Source organism: Argopecten irradians, chromosome 15, assembly GCF_041381155.1.
Source record: "Argopecten irradians isolate NY chromosome 15, Ai_NY, whole genome shotgun sequence".
NCBI lineage: Eukaryota > Metazoa > Mollusca > Bivalvia > Pectinida > Pectinidae > Argopecten > Argopecten irradians.
The window spans coordinates 28,694,096-28,713,405 of NC_091148.1; the positions used below are offsets into that span (position 1 = coordinate 28,694,096).

General features: G+C 35.9%; 1 protein-coding gene across 1 annotated transcript in view; it reads right to left on the reverse strand.

The window, feature by feature from the left end:
- LOC138309138 (uncharacterized) overlaps positions 1-19,310 on the reverse strand; it is a 75,086-nt gene that overhangs the window by 27,723 nt on the left and 28,053 nt on the right. The window contains exon 2 of the mRNA XM_069250287.1: positions 5,594-6,827. Within this exon, the coding sequence (XP_069106388.1) occupies positions 5,594-6,827 (1,234 nt within the window). The remainder of the gene's footprint in view (positions 1-5,593; positions 6,828-19,310) is intronic.

Genomic DNA, 19,310 nt, shown 5'->3' on the forward strand with positions numbered 1-19,310 from the left:
TATTCCGTGTTATAATCTATTCACAATACACCGCTAAATTCGACTATTTAGCCTGGTAAGGTATCAATGCACTAAGTAACTCTTCCCCGACAAACGATAGGAAATCCTTTTTTAACTTTTTTTTCGCTCCGGGAGATCCATATGGTGTGTCCTATTCACAAACTAAGGATATAGACTATACATTTAGTTGGGTTTTCAATACATGCACGTATCGTTTGCCCTTCTGCATCCTCAGAGTACTAGTCGATGACGCCAATTTGCATAATTAACGTGAGCACTCCAATTATATACAACCAACTGTAGCATTGGAAGTCAACCTGGTATCGACCTGGGAGAGCGACTACTGCTTCTATAGACTGAAAGTATCTACGGCGAACATTGACTGATACAACACCGGAAGTATCTACGGCGAACATTGACTGATACAACATCGGAAGTATCTACGGCGAACATTGACTGATAAAACATCGGAAGTATCTACGGCGAACATTGACTGATAAAACACCGGAAGTATCTACGGCGAACATTGACTGATAAAACACCGGAAGTATCTATGGCTAACATTGCCTGATAAAACACCGGAAGTATCTATGGCTAACATTGCCTGATAAAACACCGGAAGTATCTATGGCTAACATTGCCTGATAAAACACCGGAAGTATCTATGGCTAACATTGCCTGATAAAACACCGGAAGTATCTACGGCGAACATTGACTGATAAAACATCGGAAGTATCTATGGCTAACATTGCCTGATAAAACACCGGAAGTATCTACGGCGAACATTGACTGATAAAACATCGGAAGTATCTATGGCTAACATTGCCTGATAAAACACCGGAAGTATCTACGGCGAACATTGACTGATAAAACACCGGAAGTATCTATGGCGAACATTGCCTGATAAAACACCGGAAGTATCTACGACGAACATTGACTGATACAACACCGGAAGTATCTATAGCGCAGAACATGGGTTTCCGTCACAGCGGAAGTATTTTTCACAGTTCACACAGACTGATGCAATACCGGAAGTATCTACAGCGCAGACCCTGTACTTCCGATACACCGGAAATATTGTCTGCAGGTTTCATAGATTTATTATAAGGACACCAAAAGCAAATACTTCGCTGTGCAAGACCTGCCTTAATAACCATCGATAATATATATATACTGTTCCTAGACACATATAGACATATATCGGAAATAGCTATATTTGACAGGGGGATATTCATGACACCAAAAATTAAAAAAAGAAATTAAAAAAAAATACTGAAGTCTAATACAGGCAGTAAACAGCCCTCGTGTATACACCACTGCAAATCGGGAGTATCCATCACATAGCTTGTTATGTACGGTGGTTCCAGGTCCCTGCATGTAGTTTATCTGTATGTTCTATATGTGTTCATCGTTTAGGTTTTTTGTGACATTCGTTACCGTCCTTAATATGTAATTCTATTTGTTCTTTTTGTGTCTTGAAAAAAGGGCAGATCATCTGGAAAATTCGACAATACTTTGTCCACACTGATTCGTATTCAACAGAAATATGTCTATACTGACCCAGTATGATATTTAATACAACCGTTTATATTACTCCCTTAACCAATATCTAATGGTTTGATATAATTATCAATATATTAAAAGTGATACTACTATCACATTAGAATTGCCTCTCATTCTATTATTGATCTAACTGTTTAGACACCATATACTTAAAATGACATTGTTTTCTCTGTCGGTATAAAACAATGAAATTAGCTTAATGCGTCAAAACATGTCGAATTTCAGAACGTGTGAAAACGTGAATTAAATTTTACCAGATTGTACCTGGTTTAATGCGTTGCTGTAGAAAACGTGAATAGAATTTTACCACATTGTATCTGGTTTATTGCGTCGGTGTAGAAAACGTAAATAGATTTTACCAGATCATACCTGGTTTTATGCTTTGGTGTAGAAAACGTGAAAAGAATTTTACCAGATCATACCTGGTTTAATGCTTTGGTGTAGAAAACGTGAATAGAATTTTACCAGATCATACCTGGTCTATTGCGTTGGTGTAGAAAACGTAAATATAATTTTACCAGATCATACCTGGTTTTATGCTTTGGTGTAGAAAACGTGAAAAGAATTTTACCAGATCATACCTGGTCTATTGCGTTGGTGTAGAAAACGTAAATATAATTTTACCAGATCATACCTGGTTTTATGCTTTGGTGTAGAAAACGTGAAAATAATTTTACCAGATCATACCTGGTTTAATGCTTTGGTGTAGAAAACGTGAATAGCATTTTACCAGATCATACATGGTTATTGCGTTGGTGTAGAAAACGTGAATAGCATTTTACCAGATCATACCTGGTTTAATGCTTTGGTGTAGAAAACGTGAATAGCATTTTACCAGATCATACCTGGTTTAATGCTTTGGTGTAGAAAACGTGAATAGCATTTTACCAGATCATACCTGGTTTAATGCTTTGGTGTAGAAAACGTGAAAAGAATTTTACCAGATCATACCTGTTTTAATGCTTTGGTGTAGAAAACGTGAATAGCATTTTACCAGATCATACATGGTTTATTGCGTTGGTGTAGAAAACGTGAATAGCATTTTACCAGATCAAACCTGGTTTAATGCTTTGGTGTAGAAAACGTGAATAGCATTTTACCAGATCATACCTGGTTTAATGCTTTGGTGTAGAAAACGTGAATAGAATTTTACCAGATCATACCTGGTTTAATGCTTTGGTGTAGAAAACGTGAATAGAATTTTACCAGATCATACCTGGTTTATTGCGTTGGTGTAGAAAACGTGAATATAATTTTACCAGATCATACTTGGTTTAATGCTTTGGTGTAGAAACGTAAATAGAATTTTACCAGATCATACCTGTTTTAATGCTTTGGTGTAGAAAACGTGAGTATAATTTTACCAGATAAATTAGAAAATTGGTTTGGCATTGTTCACGTTAGACGCGTAATGTAAACCAACCGACATTTGCGATCCAAGTAAATTCGCGAAGTTTATCTCCGCTCATTGACATATTAATTAATATTTTGATATTTTCTTTTGATTTTTCAATCCGCGATTTTTTTTTCTTCTAATTTTTGCAAATTTGTTGAAATGAAAATCGCTTCTCGATAAAGTTGAAAGTTACAATTGATATAAATTGAGTGCTAAATGAAAGCGAAAATTTGTCTGATGAATTTAATGCAAATTTATTTATTTAATTTCAAAATTACATCGAGTCCAATAGCAGGTTTAAGAGAGAAAATGATTCATTTATTTTTCACTCTAAGCCACACGTATATATGTTTGTACTCACTTTGTTGTATTTTGGAAAATGGTCTGTGTTAAGTTGAGGGAAAGGGTCTGTGTTAAGTTGAGGGAAAGGGTCTGTATTAAGTTGAGGGAAAGGGTCTGTGTTAAGTTGAAATCACTTGTACCCAATCTCTTGTCATATGGTTTTGACAATAAATACTTTTAAACTTAAAAACAGAGATTTGGAAAGCACAACGACAACACACTTATGATACATAATGCTATAAATACGAGTATTAGACCAAGAAGAAGCTGTGATGCTACCATACCGAAGACTTGGCTGTAATTACGTTATTACTATCAATGTAAGAATAATCAGCTAATGCATTGTTTATTTTTATGATACTCAAGAGAGTTATGATATAGCCATAATACTGTTACAATCATGGATTTTATTCTGAATCCTAATGACATTGTTTGGCTTGTGTAAATACGCTAAACATATGTGTCAATCGTCCTTAAAGGCACACTATCTTTCCGAAACAAACATTCTCAAGACTCTTAAAAAGTAATAATTACAAAATACATTACAAAATTTATGTCGCTGGCCTAACATGAGGTTACAACAACAAATAACACAAAGACTTCTTGCTAACCCATATTAACTGTGAAGCTTCACTTGCTGTTTTGTCGTATGTCGCAGGTTGGCGGAGAACCGTCACGTAATGACCCCCTAACACTTATAAATCTTACTGACCCTCTATTCCTTCATAGAGATCAGTTACGGACTATAAAAGTAATAGTATTCCCATTGTGAACATTAAAAGTAGCTTCGGAAAAGTAGGGTGTCTTTTATAGATAACCAACGTTTGATACTATACAGTGTATATAGAGGTCATGAGGAATAGGTTATCATACGGTTACATATATCAGACACGACTTACGGTTAATCCGTTAGACGTTCATACAAAGTTTAAGTTTGACTTTTGAACATAAAACACAATGTAGATCCGTAAGACGTGTTTAACACAAACTGTCGGTTAGGTGATGGCAACAGCTGAACTTACCACAATAACGTATAGCTATATAACATAAACATTATACACCGCCATATACGATAATCGCTGTAGGCACAGCTTCAGAGAACTATATATGTGTAAAGTATGTCATTGCTACTATATTTGAAGCCGAAATTGCCACCATGGACAGCGACACACGCTGCACATTAAAGTGTACCTTCAAAAACCGGATACCTGAAGTTTGTCTGTGTGTTGTGTTATTGCTTAATATTTTACAGTAAATACTATTTAAGACGACTTATCCAGAATGTTCTTGTTGTGCCGGTTTAACAATCTTGTTCATTAGGTAAATATATATACTATATATATCTACATACTGTCTTATATACCGAACAGCTCATCTCACCACATGTTTGGAAATGCATCACATTTTCATTTATAAATAAATTGATCTATGAAATGCGATGAGTAAAAAAAATTCTCGACAGCTGTGAATCTCTCCGGATTTTAGATAAGAATCACTTCGAATCCAAACGTCCTTTCATACGGCGTGCAATGAGGTTACTGCATACCCGATGTAAATGCTGGTTTTGCCCACAATAGGTTAGTGGACAATGTATTATTCTGAAATAACGTAGAGAGTATTGAAACATTTCATTACTTAAAACCACTTTATTTCTGCGTCTTTTACATTTTCAGCAATATTACTAAAACTCTTGCATATCTGTCTGAGGTTTGATTAGTATAATTGCAATAAGTCTCTATGCGACGGTCGGAATGGTACCATTGAGTACCTCGGTAGAATAGTTGGCATAATTCTAATAAACCCGAGTGTACCTCGAAGGCATATTTAAATTTAAATATAGAACCTCGCATACATTTCAACATATCCCTGTTGTGCATCGGATGATATCAAAATTTACCTATAGAGCCTCGCATACATTTCAACATATCCCTGTTGTGCATCGGATGATATCAAAATTTACCTATAGAGCCTCGCATACATTTCAACATATCCCTGTTGTGCATCGGATGATATCAAAATTTACCTATAGAACCTCGCATACATTTCAAAATATCCCTGTTGTACCTCGGATGAATAAATATTTTTTATATACCACCAGCTGTCAAACACTTAAATTATAATCAACTTGTGTGTCTATATTTAGGTATTTTGCTGCTCGGTAAACAAACTAATTATAAAGGTCAAGATCATGGCAAACAAAATCAGAACGATGGAGACCAGCGGTGAGAACACTGAACATATCCGCTATGTTAACCAGTAAATCGATAGAAAAAATAACCATTCTACACTTACCTGCAAATGCGTAGATGACAACCACTATTACTGCAAGAAATAGCACTACACCTATGGTGAGAAATAGAATGTTCAACACTTTTTTAAGAATACGATAATCCTCGGGATGATCGGCATTTAAAATTCGGTCACTATCCGGATTTCCCTTCATTCGGTTATCCTGTAAAAACCTATTAATCTTCTTCCAGATAGTATTTTTGTTTTTAGCTTCCGATGCAATAGGTCTAGAACTATTCTCCGGATCCGTTAGAATTATTTCTATTCCACGTGCATCCATGGTAACAGAGCTCGCATCCATCTCCATGTTTCTCCTGTTGCCGGGTTTCCTTTGAATGTCAGACGACATTTCGCGGCTGTGCTTCCCAGCTCCCGAATTAAATGAAGTCTCTTTATTTAATCCAGTCCCATCCACACGCTGTGATGAATTTGAAACATGGTCACGTGATGCACTCCTTTTAGTGTTGTGAGCGGGATTGCCAGTATACCCGTCACTGACTCCGCCTGCGTCGGGGGCCTCTAGAACAATGAATCGATTTTGATAGTACACGGCACTGCGGAGTGTGCTCCGCGGTGGAGAGGAGAGTTGTGCTCCGCTAGCTTCCGAGCCGCTGACTTTTGTCGTCTGTCCGGTCCGTTTCCGCCGTTCTGATTGCTCCGGAGCTGTCGTTTTAACGGCGGAACTAATGTCATCGTTTGATTTGACACCGGTTCCTGAAGATCGTTTTTTTCGTGGTCGGTCAGCTGCATCAGCCCCAGACCTATGGTGTTCGCGCTTGTCTGTGTCCTGCCTATGGCGCTCGCGCCTATCGGTGTCCGACCTATGGCGCTCGCGCCTATCTGTGTCCGGCGCCTGACCACTGACCGGTGCTGATCTATCCCCACTTCTCCTGCCGGACGACATAGACCCGTTCTTACTGTTTTTACCTGAGAAAGCCGAGTCATACGCCTCGATGTCGCTCCCTATAACTACAATGTCCTCCTCATCACAGTCCCCCGGGAGTATTCTCTCACATAACAAACCCTCGGGTGTAATACCCTGCTCAGCTCCTCGTGGACGATGGAAGTTTGACTCTGACCCGTGTTCATGAAGAAATAGTTCAAACTCATCCCTCGGATCGTCACTGTAGTGGTTACCGTTGTAGTATGTGTTATCAGAATACCCAGAACTGTTGTCACCCTCAGTAAAGTCGCTGTCGTCACTTCCCCGCTCAAACGCTTTGTTCGTAAAATGTATCTGGAAGAAAGCATAAAATATTCAAATTATTTATAAACGTATGTTTATAACAACCTTTAACATGGCGACTAAAGGAGGATTGTCAATTTGGGCCCTTTGGTGGCCACGACCGATCAGCAATATTTTTTGTTTACAGATAACCGGGGGTTAGGACATCATGATATGACATATTATTAAGGTCAGATCGGACTCCCTTGTGAGTTATGGGGGGTTAAACAGGAGGGGCAATTTTCTGTTTTGTCCAGTTTTGTTGGAACCAAATTATATTGTTGAATGATTTTTATGAGTTATAAAGCATTTAAGTTAAAAATAAAATATTTTGGAAAATATAACTTAGTGTTAAAAATAGGTCAGGGTGACTTTATTTTGTTTAATGTCAATTATTCAAGAATAAAGTCCATCTGGTGCCATTGTTAGGCAAAGAATATTGTGGAATGGAAAGGATTGGGAAGAGGGAGCAGGGGGAGAGGTGAGGGTGATTTTTATTTTTAAAACACCAATAAATGTTTTTGCTTGTGTTCAGAGGGTCATATACTTGCTCAAATACTTTGTTATAAAAATTTGAAATGCAATAATGATTTTGTAAATGTTTTAAATATGCATTGTATTATATATAATTAAATTCTCCTAAATGCGATTTATTACAGAAAAATAATACTATTGGAGTCAGTTTATATCATTTCTGAACATAGCAATACATTTATTGGTGATTTAAAGAAAATAACAAAAAATTCTCCCTCCCTCCCCTCTTGCTCCCCCTCCCCAATCCCATCTAATCCATAATATTTTTGCCTAAGTTTATAATATGAAAATGTATTGCTCAATGCAATTAAATTTGATATACAACATTTTTTTTCTTTTATTATGGCACCGGATAAACTTTTTTCTAACTTAATTGACATTTTACAAAATTAGGTCACTGTGACCTATTTTTAGACAATAAGTTATATTTTCCAAAATGTTTTTATTTTTTACATATAATTGCCTTATAATTCATAAAAAATCTTTCAAAGTTATAATTTGGTTCCAACAAAACTTGACAAAACAGAAAACTGTCCCTCCTGTTTAACCCGTATAACTCACAAGGGACGCCGATCTGACCTTAATCATATGTCATATCATGATGTCCTATCTTCTGGGTATCTGTAAACAAAAAGTAATGCTTATCGGTAATGGCCACCAGAGGACCCAAATTGACACTCCTCCTTTTCAGGGCCCAGTTTCTTCAACATACTTTGACTTAACATACAATTCTCCATAGGATAGCATTGCAGACAATAAAGAAAATCTTAAGTTAAGAAACTGTCCTCAGCTTTTGTCATCCTTTCCAATGGAAAATTTTAAATTAAGAAAATCCTTCAGATTAAGGACTGATGATAAAACGGGAACAAGAACATTCCTACTAAAAAGTGTTTACTAAGATACACTTGAAATCTTGGTCGTTTTGAAACCTTATACATGTATTATATGTTGATGGTTAAAGTGAGATATAAAACAACATCAAAGCTGTTGAATACACAGATCGGATCATTGTATCAAAATAATTAAAAATTTCCAAAAAGTAGAGAATGTACCCACGGATAGTTCAATAATAAAGTTAAGTATGTAGATTTACAGCCCAGAAACCTTATTTCATTCAATGCACTCTCAATGTATCTGCAGTATTACACAGATGTTTCTTCACACAGTATATTTCTTTTTGAGCTTATCAAACCGACTGTTGTTAGTTTTACTTTGTAAGTGACAGCCGCAGATATGTAACGAATACAAATGAGTGAATTAGTGCTGGATGTTGGTATCTCATGTAACCTTTACAATATCAGAATTATCAGTTTATTGTAGCGTATATTCTTCAGTGTAATGACTTTTAATGCGTTATTAATTTTCTGAGAAAAACGTCGTTCCTGCCATTTAAAGTACCTTTGAAAATAATTGTTGTCGTATAAAACATTTTTTCGGTTTATTAAAATATTTATCTTCACCGTTGTCTTCATCAAAACATTATATCATTATCTTCTAAACGTCATCGTGGCGAAATATCGTCATCCGTCGGTGATTTTGATTAATATCAAGTAGAATTCATATAGCCAAATATTGGTTTCTTGGTCGTGGAATGTCGACGGAGCTATCAATCCTGATCGTCGTTGGCTTATAGTCAGACATTTACACGTATAACACGTTTCATACACCAGAGGTCATCCTCAAATAACCTTAGCTATTTATATAGCATCAAGCTTTATCACCGATAACCAATAAATAAGTAAATAAAGTTATCCTTGGTTTATAAAATTGTGATCAGTGTAAAATGTTAACATTCCATCGGCTACTAATATCATGTTGATAATGTTCGACGACTGAATGAACTTCCTTTAGCAATATGCGATTAAACTTCCAGAAAGACATACTAAAATGTAAAGTTCATATCTACACACAATATAATGTTCCTATCTAAACATCAATGCAATGTTCCTATCTACACACGCTTCCCTGCTGGAGTACCTTTCCGTTGTGTATGTGTTGGGATCGTCCGCCAGGCCCATGTGTGTGAGACAAAATTAATAATGATTACATCTCCTGTCACAATTCCCTTGCTGGGTTACCAAGAAAACTGATGACACGTTGTTTCTGTATATTTCGTCCGTCAGGGCAATGTGTGACAATGCTAATAATTATGAACTTTCGTAAATATATACCAAAATATTGATTGTTATGTAGAAAACTCTCCGTGAAGAACATGACGTCTTGTGGCTGAGTTTCTGTGTATGTCGTCCGTCAGGATGATTGAGACAGTATCTGGTAACCCGGAGGAGAACAGGACAGCTACCGTGTATCAGTCCACGGATCAGAAATCGTCATAGAAATCTGTGTCTAATTGTTGTCTCCACATGTACTGTAAAACAGACTGTAAAAACATCGATATCTCTCGCACAATACAGGATCCCATCATCGGGCGCGCGCGGGCTCCAGTTCCCACGAGGCCAGGAAACTAACGACATTCTCGTCCGTTCGTTGTTGAAATAATGCAGGCAGTGTTGTCTTAGTAACAAAAGTAAATTCCAAAATTATGTGGCTTATTGTCTTAGTAACACAGTCAAACTGTGTGGTTTATTGTCTTAGTAACACAGGCAAATTGTTTGGCTTATTGCCTTCGTAACAGGCAAATTGTGTGGCTTACTGCCTTAGTTACAGACAAACTGTCTGGCTTATTGCCTTGGTAACAGGCAAATTGTGTGGCTTATTGCCTTATTTACAGACAAACTGTGCGGCTTATTGCCTTGGTAATATAGATGAACTATCTAACAGAGTGGTTTATTAACTTGATAACAGAGATAATTCATTTTATATAGATGTTTATTGTCTTACTAATACAAGCATATTCCTTACAACACGGTAGTTTTTTTAAAAGCAGGTGATATGCTGATATGATGCATTATTTTCTTGGCAAAATACACAGCATGACTATGGGTTATTATCATAACTTTATTCAGAAACTGGGTTTCATTTTTTCAGGAAGTCAAGCAGATGTCATACCAGGCTCCGATTTCTCGAAATAAAAGTACAGACTTAAGTCAAAACTTAAGTTTTTCTTCTTATGTAACTTATGTTGATAAAATTGACTTAAGTCAAATTTTGACTTAGGTTTGTTTCGAGAAATCGGGGCCAGGATATTTAAAACACAGCACACAACAGATACATTTGAATGAGTCAAAAACATAAAATGTTTGGTATCAAACAAGACCAACTCGGTGTCAAGATTTACGTTAGTGTATTTACAATGTCAAACACATGAATACTCATCACGAAATCACAACCCATTTGATCTGTTAATAACACATGCATATTCCGTTTTTTGTGTCCAAACACGTGTTTAGTGAAAATTAGTTTTACTTTAATTTGAGACACATATATTATAACGTAACATGCCGTCGCTCAGATGTACAAGGAATATCCAGAGACAAACACATTAACACAGTCACAACGGAACCTAATTACCTTAACAATTTATTAGATTCTTTAAAACTTTTGTCTATTTAGATAAACCGTGGATGTACTTTTGTTGCATCGGTGTCAAACACACCAGAGACAATTGTTTGTTGGTCACGTGGTACCAGCCACCAAGCTGTCACTGTGTGTTCTACAACATGCCCTGTCCGTGTATAAACTGCAGCTGGTACCTAAACTTACATACTAATATATCAAGTCATGTCTACAATTTCTTCAAACAGATATTAGTCCTTTTAAAATGTAAAATGACTTTTTGTATCTGAGCTTAGGAGAAGAAAATGATACATTTGTATGAAGCAGTAGGGAAAATACCAGCCATAGCCTACAATAACATACCTACAAACATGTACTTACTATTGATATCGAAGTAGGAATGTTATTGTTAGAGTTGTAGTTCTTATCACACTATTGGTTGATGATTATCAGAATAGCTCCCTACTCTACCACCCACTAATCATACTCCTACATTACACACACTAATCATCTACTAATCCTACTCCTACATTACACACACTAATCATACTCCTACATTACACACACTAATCACTCCTACATTACCACCTACATTACTTAAACACACTAATACACTCCTACATTACACACACTAATCCTACCTACATACATTACACACACAAATCAATACTCCTACATTACACACACTAATCATACTCCTACATTACACACACTAATCATACTCCTACATTACACACACTAAATCATACCCTACATGACACACACTAATCATACTCCTACATTACACACACTAATCATACTCCTACATTACACACACTAATCATACTCCTACATTCACACACACTAATCATACTCCTACATTACACACACTAATCATACTCCTACATTACACACACACTAATCATACTCCTACATTACACACATAATCATACTCCTACATTACACACACTAATCATACTCCTACATTACACACACTAATCATACTCCTACATTACACACACTAAATCATACTCCTACATTACCACACTAATCACATACTCCTACATTACACACACTAATCATACTCCTACATTACACACACTAATCATACTCCTACATTACACACACTAATCATACTCCTACATTACATTACACAACACTAATCATACTCCTACAAATACACACACTAATCATACTCCTACATTACACACACTAATCATACTCCTACATTACACACACTAATCATACTCCTACATTACACACACTAATCATACTCCTACATTACACACACTAATCATAACTCCTACATTACACACACTACTAATCATACTCCTACATTACACACACTAATCATACTCCTACATTACACTACACTAACATTCTCATAGTACACACACTACAAACTCCTACATCTTACACACACTAATCATATCTCCTACATTACACACACTAATCATACTCCTACATTACACACACTAATACACTCCTACATTACACACACTAATCATACTCCTACATTACACACACTAATCATACTCCTACATTACACACACTAATCATACTCCCTACATTACACACACTAAATCATACTCCTACATTACACACACTAATCTTATCACATCTACATTACACACACTAATCACACTCCTACATTACACACACTAATCATACTCCTACATTACACACACTAATCATACTCCTACATTACACACACTAATCATACTCCTACATTACACACACTATCATCCTACATTACACACACTAATCAAACTCCTACATTACACACACTAACTACATACACTCCTACATTACACACACTAACTCATACTCCTACATTACACACACTAATCATACTCCTACAATACACACACTAATCATACTCCTACATTACACACACTAATCATACTCCTACATACACACACTAATCAATACTCCTACATTACACACACTAATCATACTCCTACTACCACACTTTACTCCTACACACACACTAATCATACTCCCTACATTACACACACTAATCATACTCCTACATTACACACACTAATCATACTCCTACATTACACACACACTAATCATACTCTACATTACACACACTAATCATACTCCTACATTACACACACTAATCATAATTATACTACTACATTACACACACACTAATCATACTCCTACATTACACACACTAATCATACCACACTCCTACATTACACACACTAATCATACTCCTACATTACACACACTAATCATACTCCTACATTACACACACTAATCATCATACTCCTACATTACACACACACTAATCATCACTAACTCCTACATTACACACACTAAATCATACTCCTACATTACACACACTAATCACAATCCTACATTACACACACTAATCATACTCCTACATTACACACCACTAATCATACTCTCCCACATACACACACTAATCATACTCCCATACTCCTACATTAACACACTAATACTCCTACATTACACACACTAATCACTACATGACACACACTAATATCTCCTACACACACACTAATCATACTCCTACACACAACTCATACCATACCTACACACTAATACTCCTACATACACACACTATTCATAACTCCTACATTACACACACTAAATCATACTCCTACATTACACAAACACTAATCATACTCCTACATTACACACACTTATCATACTCCTACATTACACACTAATCATAATCCTACATGACACACACTAATCATACTCCTACATTACACACATAATCATAATCCTACATTACACACACTAATCATACACTACATTACACACACTATCATACACTACATTACCCACCTACATTACACACACACTAATCATACTCCTACATTACACACACTAATCATACTCCTACATTACACACACTAATCATACTCCTACATTACACACACTAATCATACTCCTACTACATTACACACACTCCTACAATACACACACTAAATAATCATACTACTACATTACACACACTAATAAATCATACTCCTACAACACACACTACTCATCATACTCCTACATTACACACACTAATACACTACTCCTACATCACATTACACACACACTAATCATACTCCTACATTACACACACTAATCATACTCCTACATTACACACACTAATCATACTCCTACATTACACACACTAATCATACTCCTACACATTACTCTACATTACACACACTAATCATACTCCTACATTACATTAACACACTAATCATACTCCTACATTACACACACTAATCATACTCCTACATTACACACTAACACTCCTACATTACACACACTAATCATTACTCCTACATTACACACACTAATCATACTCCTACATTACACACACTAATCATACTCCTACATTACACACACTAATCATACTCCTACATTACACACACTAATCATACTCCTACATTACACACACTAATCATACTCCTACATTACACACACTAATCATACTCCTACATTACACACACTATCATCATACTCCTACATTACACACACTAATCATACTCCTACATTACACACACTAATCATACTCCTACATTACACACACTAATCATACTCCTACATTACACACACTAATCACTTACTCCTACATTACACACACTAATCATAATCCTACATTACACACACTAATCATACTCTACATTACACACACTAATCATAACTCCTACATTACACACACTAATCATACTCCTACATTACACACACTAATCATACTCCTACATTACACACACTAATCATACTCCTACATTACACACACTAATCATACTCCTACATTACACACACAATCATACTCCTACATTACACACACTAATCATACTCCTACATTACACACACTAATCATACTCCTACATTACACACACTAATCATACTCCTACATTACACACACTAATCATACTCCTACATTACACACACTAATCATACTCCTACATTACACACACTAATCATACTCCTACATTACACACACTAATCATACTCCTACATTACACACACTAATCAGACTCCTACATTACACACACTAATCATACTCCTACATTACACACACTAATCATACTCCTACATTACATACACTAATTCATACTCCTACATTTACACACACTATACTTTTACATCACACACATATTACACAACACTAATACACACTACTAATCATCACCTACTAATTACACACACTCCTACATTACACACACTAATCATACTCCTAGCATTACACTACACACACTTATCACAACTCCTACATTACACACACTAAGAATCATACTCCTACATTACACACACTAATCATACTCCTACATTACACACACTAATCATCCTACTCTACATTACACACACTAATCATACTCCTACATTACACACACTAATCATACTCCTACATTACACACACTAATCATACTCCTACATTACACACACTAATCATACTCCTACATTACACACACTAATCATACTCCTACATTACACACACTAATCATACTCCTACATTACACACACTAATCATACTCCTACATTACACACACTAATCATACTCCTACATTACACACACTAATCATACTCCTACATTACACACTAATCATACTCCTACATTACACACACTAATCATACTCCTACATTACACACACTAATCATACTCCTACATTACACACACTAATCATACTCCTACATTACACACACTAATCATACTCCTACATTACACACACTAATCATACTCCTACATTACACACACTAATCATACTCCTACATTACACACACTAATCATACTCCTACATTACACACACTAATCATACTCCTACATTACACACACTAATCATACTCCTACATTACACACACTACTCCTACACTACACACACTAATCATACTCCTACATTACACACACTAATCATACTCCTACATTACACACACTAATCATACTCCTACATTACACACACTAATCATACTCCTACACTACACACACTAATCATACTCCTACATTACACACACTAATCATACTCCTACATTACACACACTAATCATACTCCTACATTACACACACTAATCATACTCCTACACTACACACACTAATCACATACTTTACTACATTACACACACTAATCATACTCCTACATACACACACTAATCATACATTCTACATTACACACACTAATCATACTCCTACATTACACACACTAATCATACTCCTACATTACACACACTAATCATACTCCTACATTACACACACTAATCATACTCCTACATTACACACACTAATATACTCCTACATTACACACACTAATCATACTCCTACATTACACACACTAATCATACTCCTACATTACACACACTAATCACACTCCTACATTACACACACTAATCATACTCCTACATTACACACACTATCATCACACAAACTCCTACATTACACACACTAATCATACTCCTACATTACACACACTAATCATACTCCTACATTACACACACTAATCATACTCCTACATTACACACACTAATCTACTCCTACATTACAACACACTAATCATACACATTACACACACTAATCCTACTCCTACATTACACACACTAATACATCATACTCCTACATTACACACTAGTCAAATACTCCTACATTACACACACTAATCATACTCCTACATTACACACACTAATCATACTCCTACATTACACACACTAATCATACTCCTACATTACACACACTAATCATACTCCTACATTACACACACTAATCATACTCCTACATTACACACACTAATCATACTCCTACATTACACACACTAATCATACTCCTACATTACACACACACTAATCATACTCCTACATTACACACACTAATCATACTCCTACATTACACACACTAATCATACTCCTACATTACACACACTAATCATACTCCTACATTACACACACTAATCATACTCCTACATTACACACACTAATCATACTCCTACATTACACACACTAATCATACTCCTACATTACACACACTAATCATACTCCTACATTACACACACTAATCATACTCCTACATTACACACACTAATCATACTCCTACATTACACACACTAATCATACTCCTACATTACACACACTAATCATACTCCTACATTACACACACTAATCATACTCCTACATTACACACACTAATCATACTCCTACATTACACACACTAATCATACTCCTACATTACACACACTAATCATACTCCTACATTACACACACTAATCACACTCCTACATTACACACACTAATCATACTCCTACATTACACACACTAATCATACTCCTACATTACACACACTAATCACACTCCTACATTACACACACTAATCATACTCCTACATTACACACACTAATCATACTCATACATTACTCACTACTAATCATACTCTACATTACACACACTAATCATACTCCTACATTACACACACTAATCATACTCCTACATTACACACACTAATCACACTCCTATATTACACACACTACTCCTACTCCTACATTACACACACTAATCATACTCCTACATTACACACACTAATCATACTCCTACATTACACACACTAATCACATACTCCTACATTACACACACTAATCATACTCCTACATTACACACACTAATCATACTCCTACATTACACACACTAATCACACTCCTACATTACACACACTAATCATACTCCTACATTACACACACTAATCATACTCCTACATTACACACACTAATCATACTCCTACATTACACACACTAATCATACTCCTACATTACACACACACTAATCATATACTCCTACATTACACACACTAATCATACTCCTACATTACACACACTAATCATACTCCTACATTACACACACTAATCATACTCCTACATTACACACACTAATCATACTCCTACATTACACACACTAATCACTCTACATTACACACAACTAATCATACTCCTACATTACACACACTAATCATACTCCTACAATACACACACTAATCATACTCCTACATTACACACACTAATCATACTCCTACATTACACACACTAATCATACACCTACATTACACACACTAATCATACTCCTACATTACACACACTAATCACTCCTACATTACACACACTAATCATACTCCTACATTACACACACTAATCATACTCCTACATTACACACACTAATCATACTCCTACATTACACACACTAATCATACTCCTACATTACACACACACTAATCATACTACTCCTACATTACACACACTAATCATACTCCTACATTACACACACACACTAATCATACTCCTACATTACACACACTAATCATCATACACTATCTACACACTACACACACTAATCATACTCCTACATTACACACACTAATCATAATCCTACAATACACACACTAATCATACACCTACATTACGCACATTAATCATACACCTATATTACGCACACTAATCATACTCCTACATTACGCACAGTTATTCCACGCACAGATCGTGCGCTTTCACCAGGTACAAAACACAAAAAATCGTTATTGCTAAGACCAATGAGTAGTAACCGTAAATAGAGGATCGAAATATAAACCAAACATATATATATAATCTTAAATAAGTTTTTATTACATACATGTATGGAGGTTTAGAACGGCCTCCCATGTATATTGGAGACTGTGGTTTATTTGTGTGATTAGTTTAACGTCCTATTAACAGCCAGGGTCATGTAAGGATGGCCTCTAATGTATAACATCCTATTAACAGCCAGGGTCATGTAAGGATGGCCTCTAATGTATAACGTCCTATTAACAGCCAGGTCATGTAAGGATGGCCTCTAATGTATAACGTCCTATTAACAGCAAGGGTCATGTAAGGATGGCCTCTAATGTATATTCCCTGTATGCTGAGCGCTAAGCAGGAGCAGAAAATACCACTTCTATATACTATGGTGTGTCTCGGCCAGGGAACAGAACCCCAGAGCATATCTCACAGGGCGAACGCTGAACCAAAGGCCAAATATTGGCGATTAGAAGGGAGGGGGGCATTAGAAAGAAGACAGCTTTCACTTTGAAACAAAAAGAAAGAGAAAAAATAATTAAGAATACCATGCCGTACGGGCACAAAAACAGTATATCCCATCCGGTCACCACAAGCTTAAAAGGGGCAAATCAGGCGTGGTGTTTCCTAGCGTGATAATCGCTAATCAGGGATGGTAACTATCAGTGTAAGAGATGTGATATGTAAGGGACATACCTCGTTTGTTAATTAAAAATAATCTTTCTCACGGCGCGAACGATCTTTCTTTCAAGTATTGTATGTTCCTTTAATAGTGCCAGAACTTGGAAATACCAATTCAAAAAGCTGTAATAAATAATATTTTAAAGTATAATGCTTTTAATTTGAAACATTATTTTTTATTTACGTTTTACAGTACAAAGGCATATTACAAAAGACATCATTTTCTCACCTGGGAGATATACTTGTTATGTTAATTTGACTTCTTTTATGTTATTTACATACAAGGATATATAATAAGTCATAA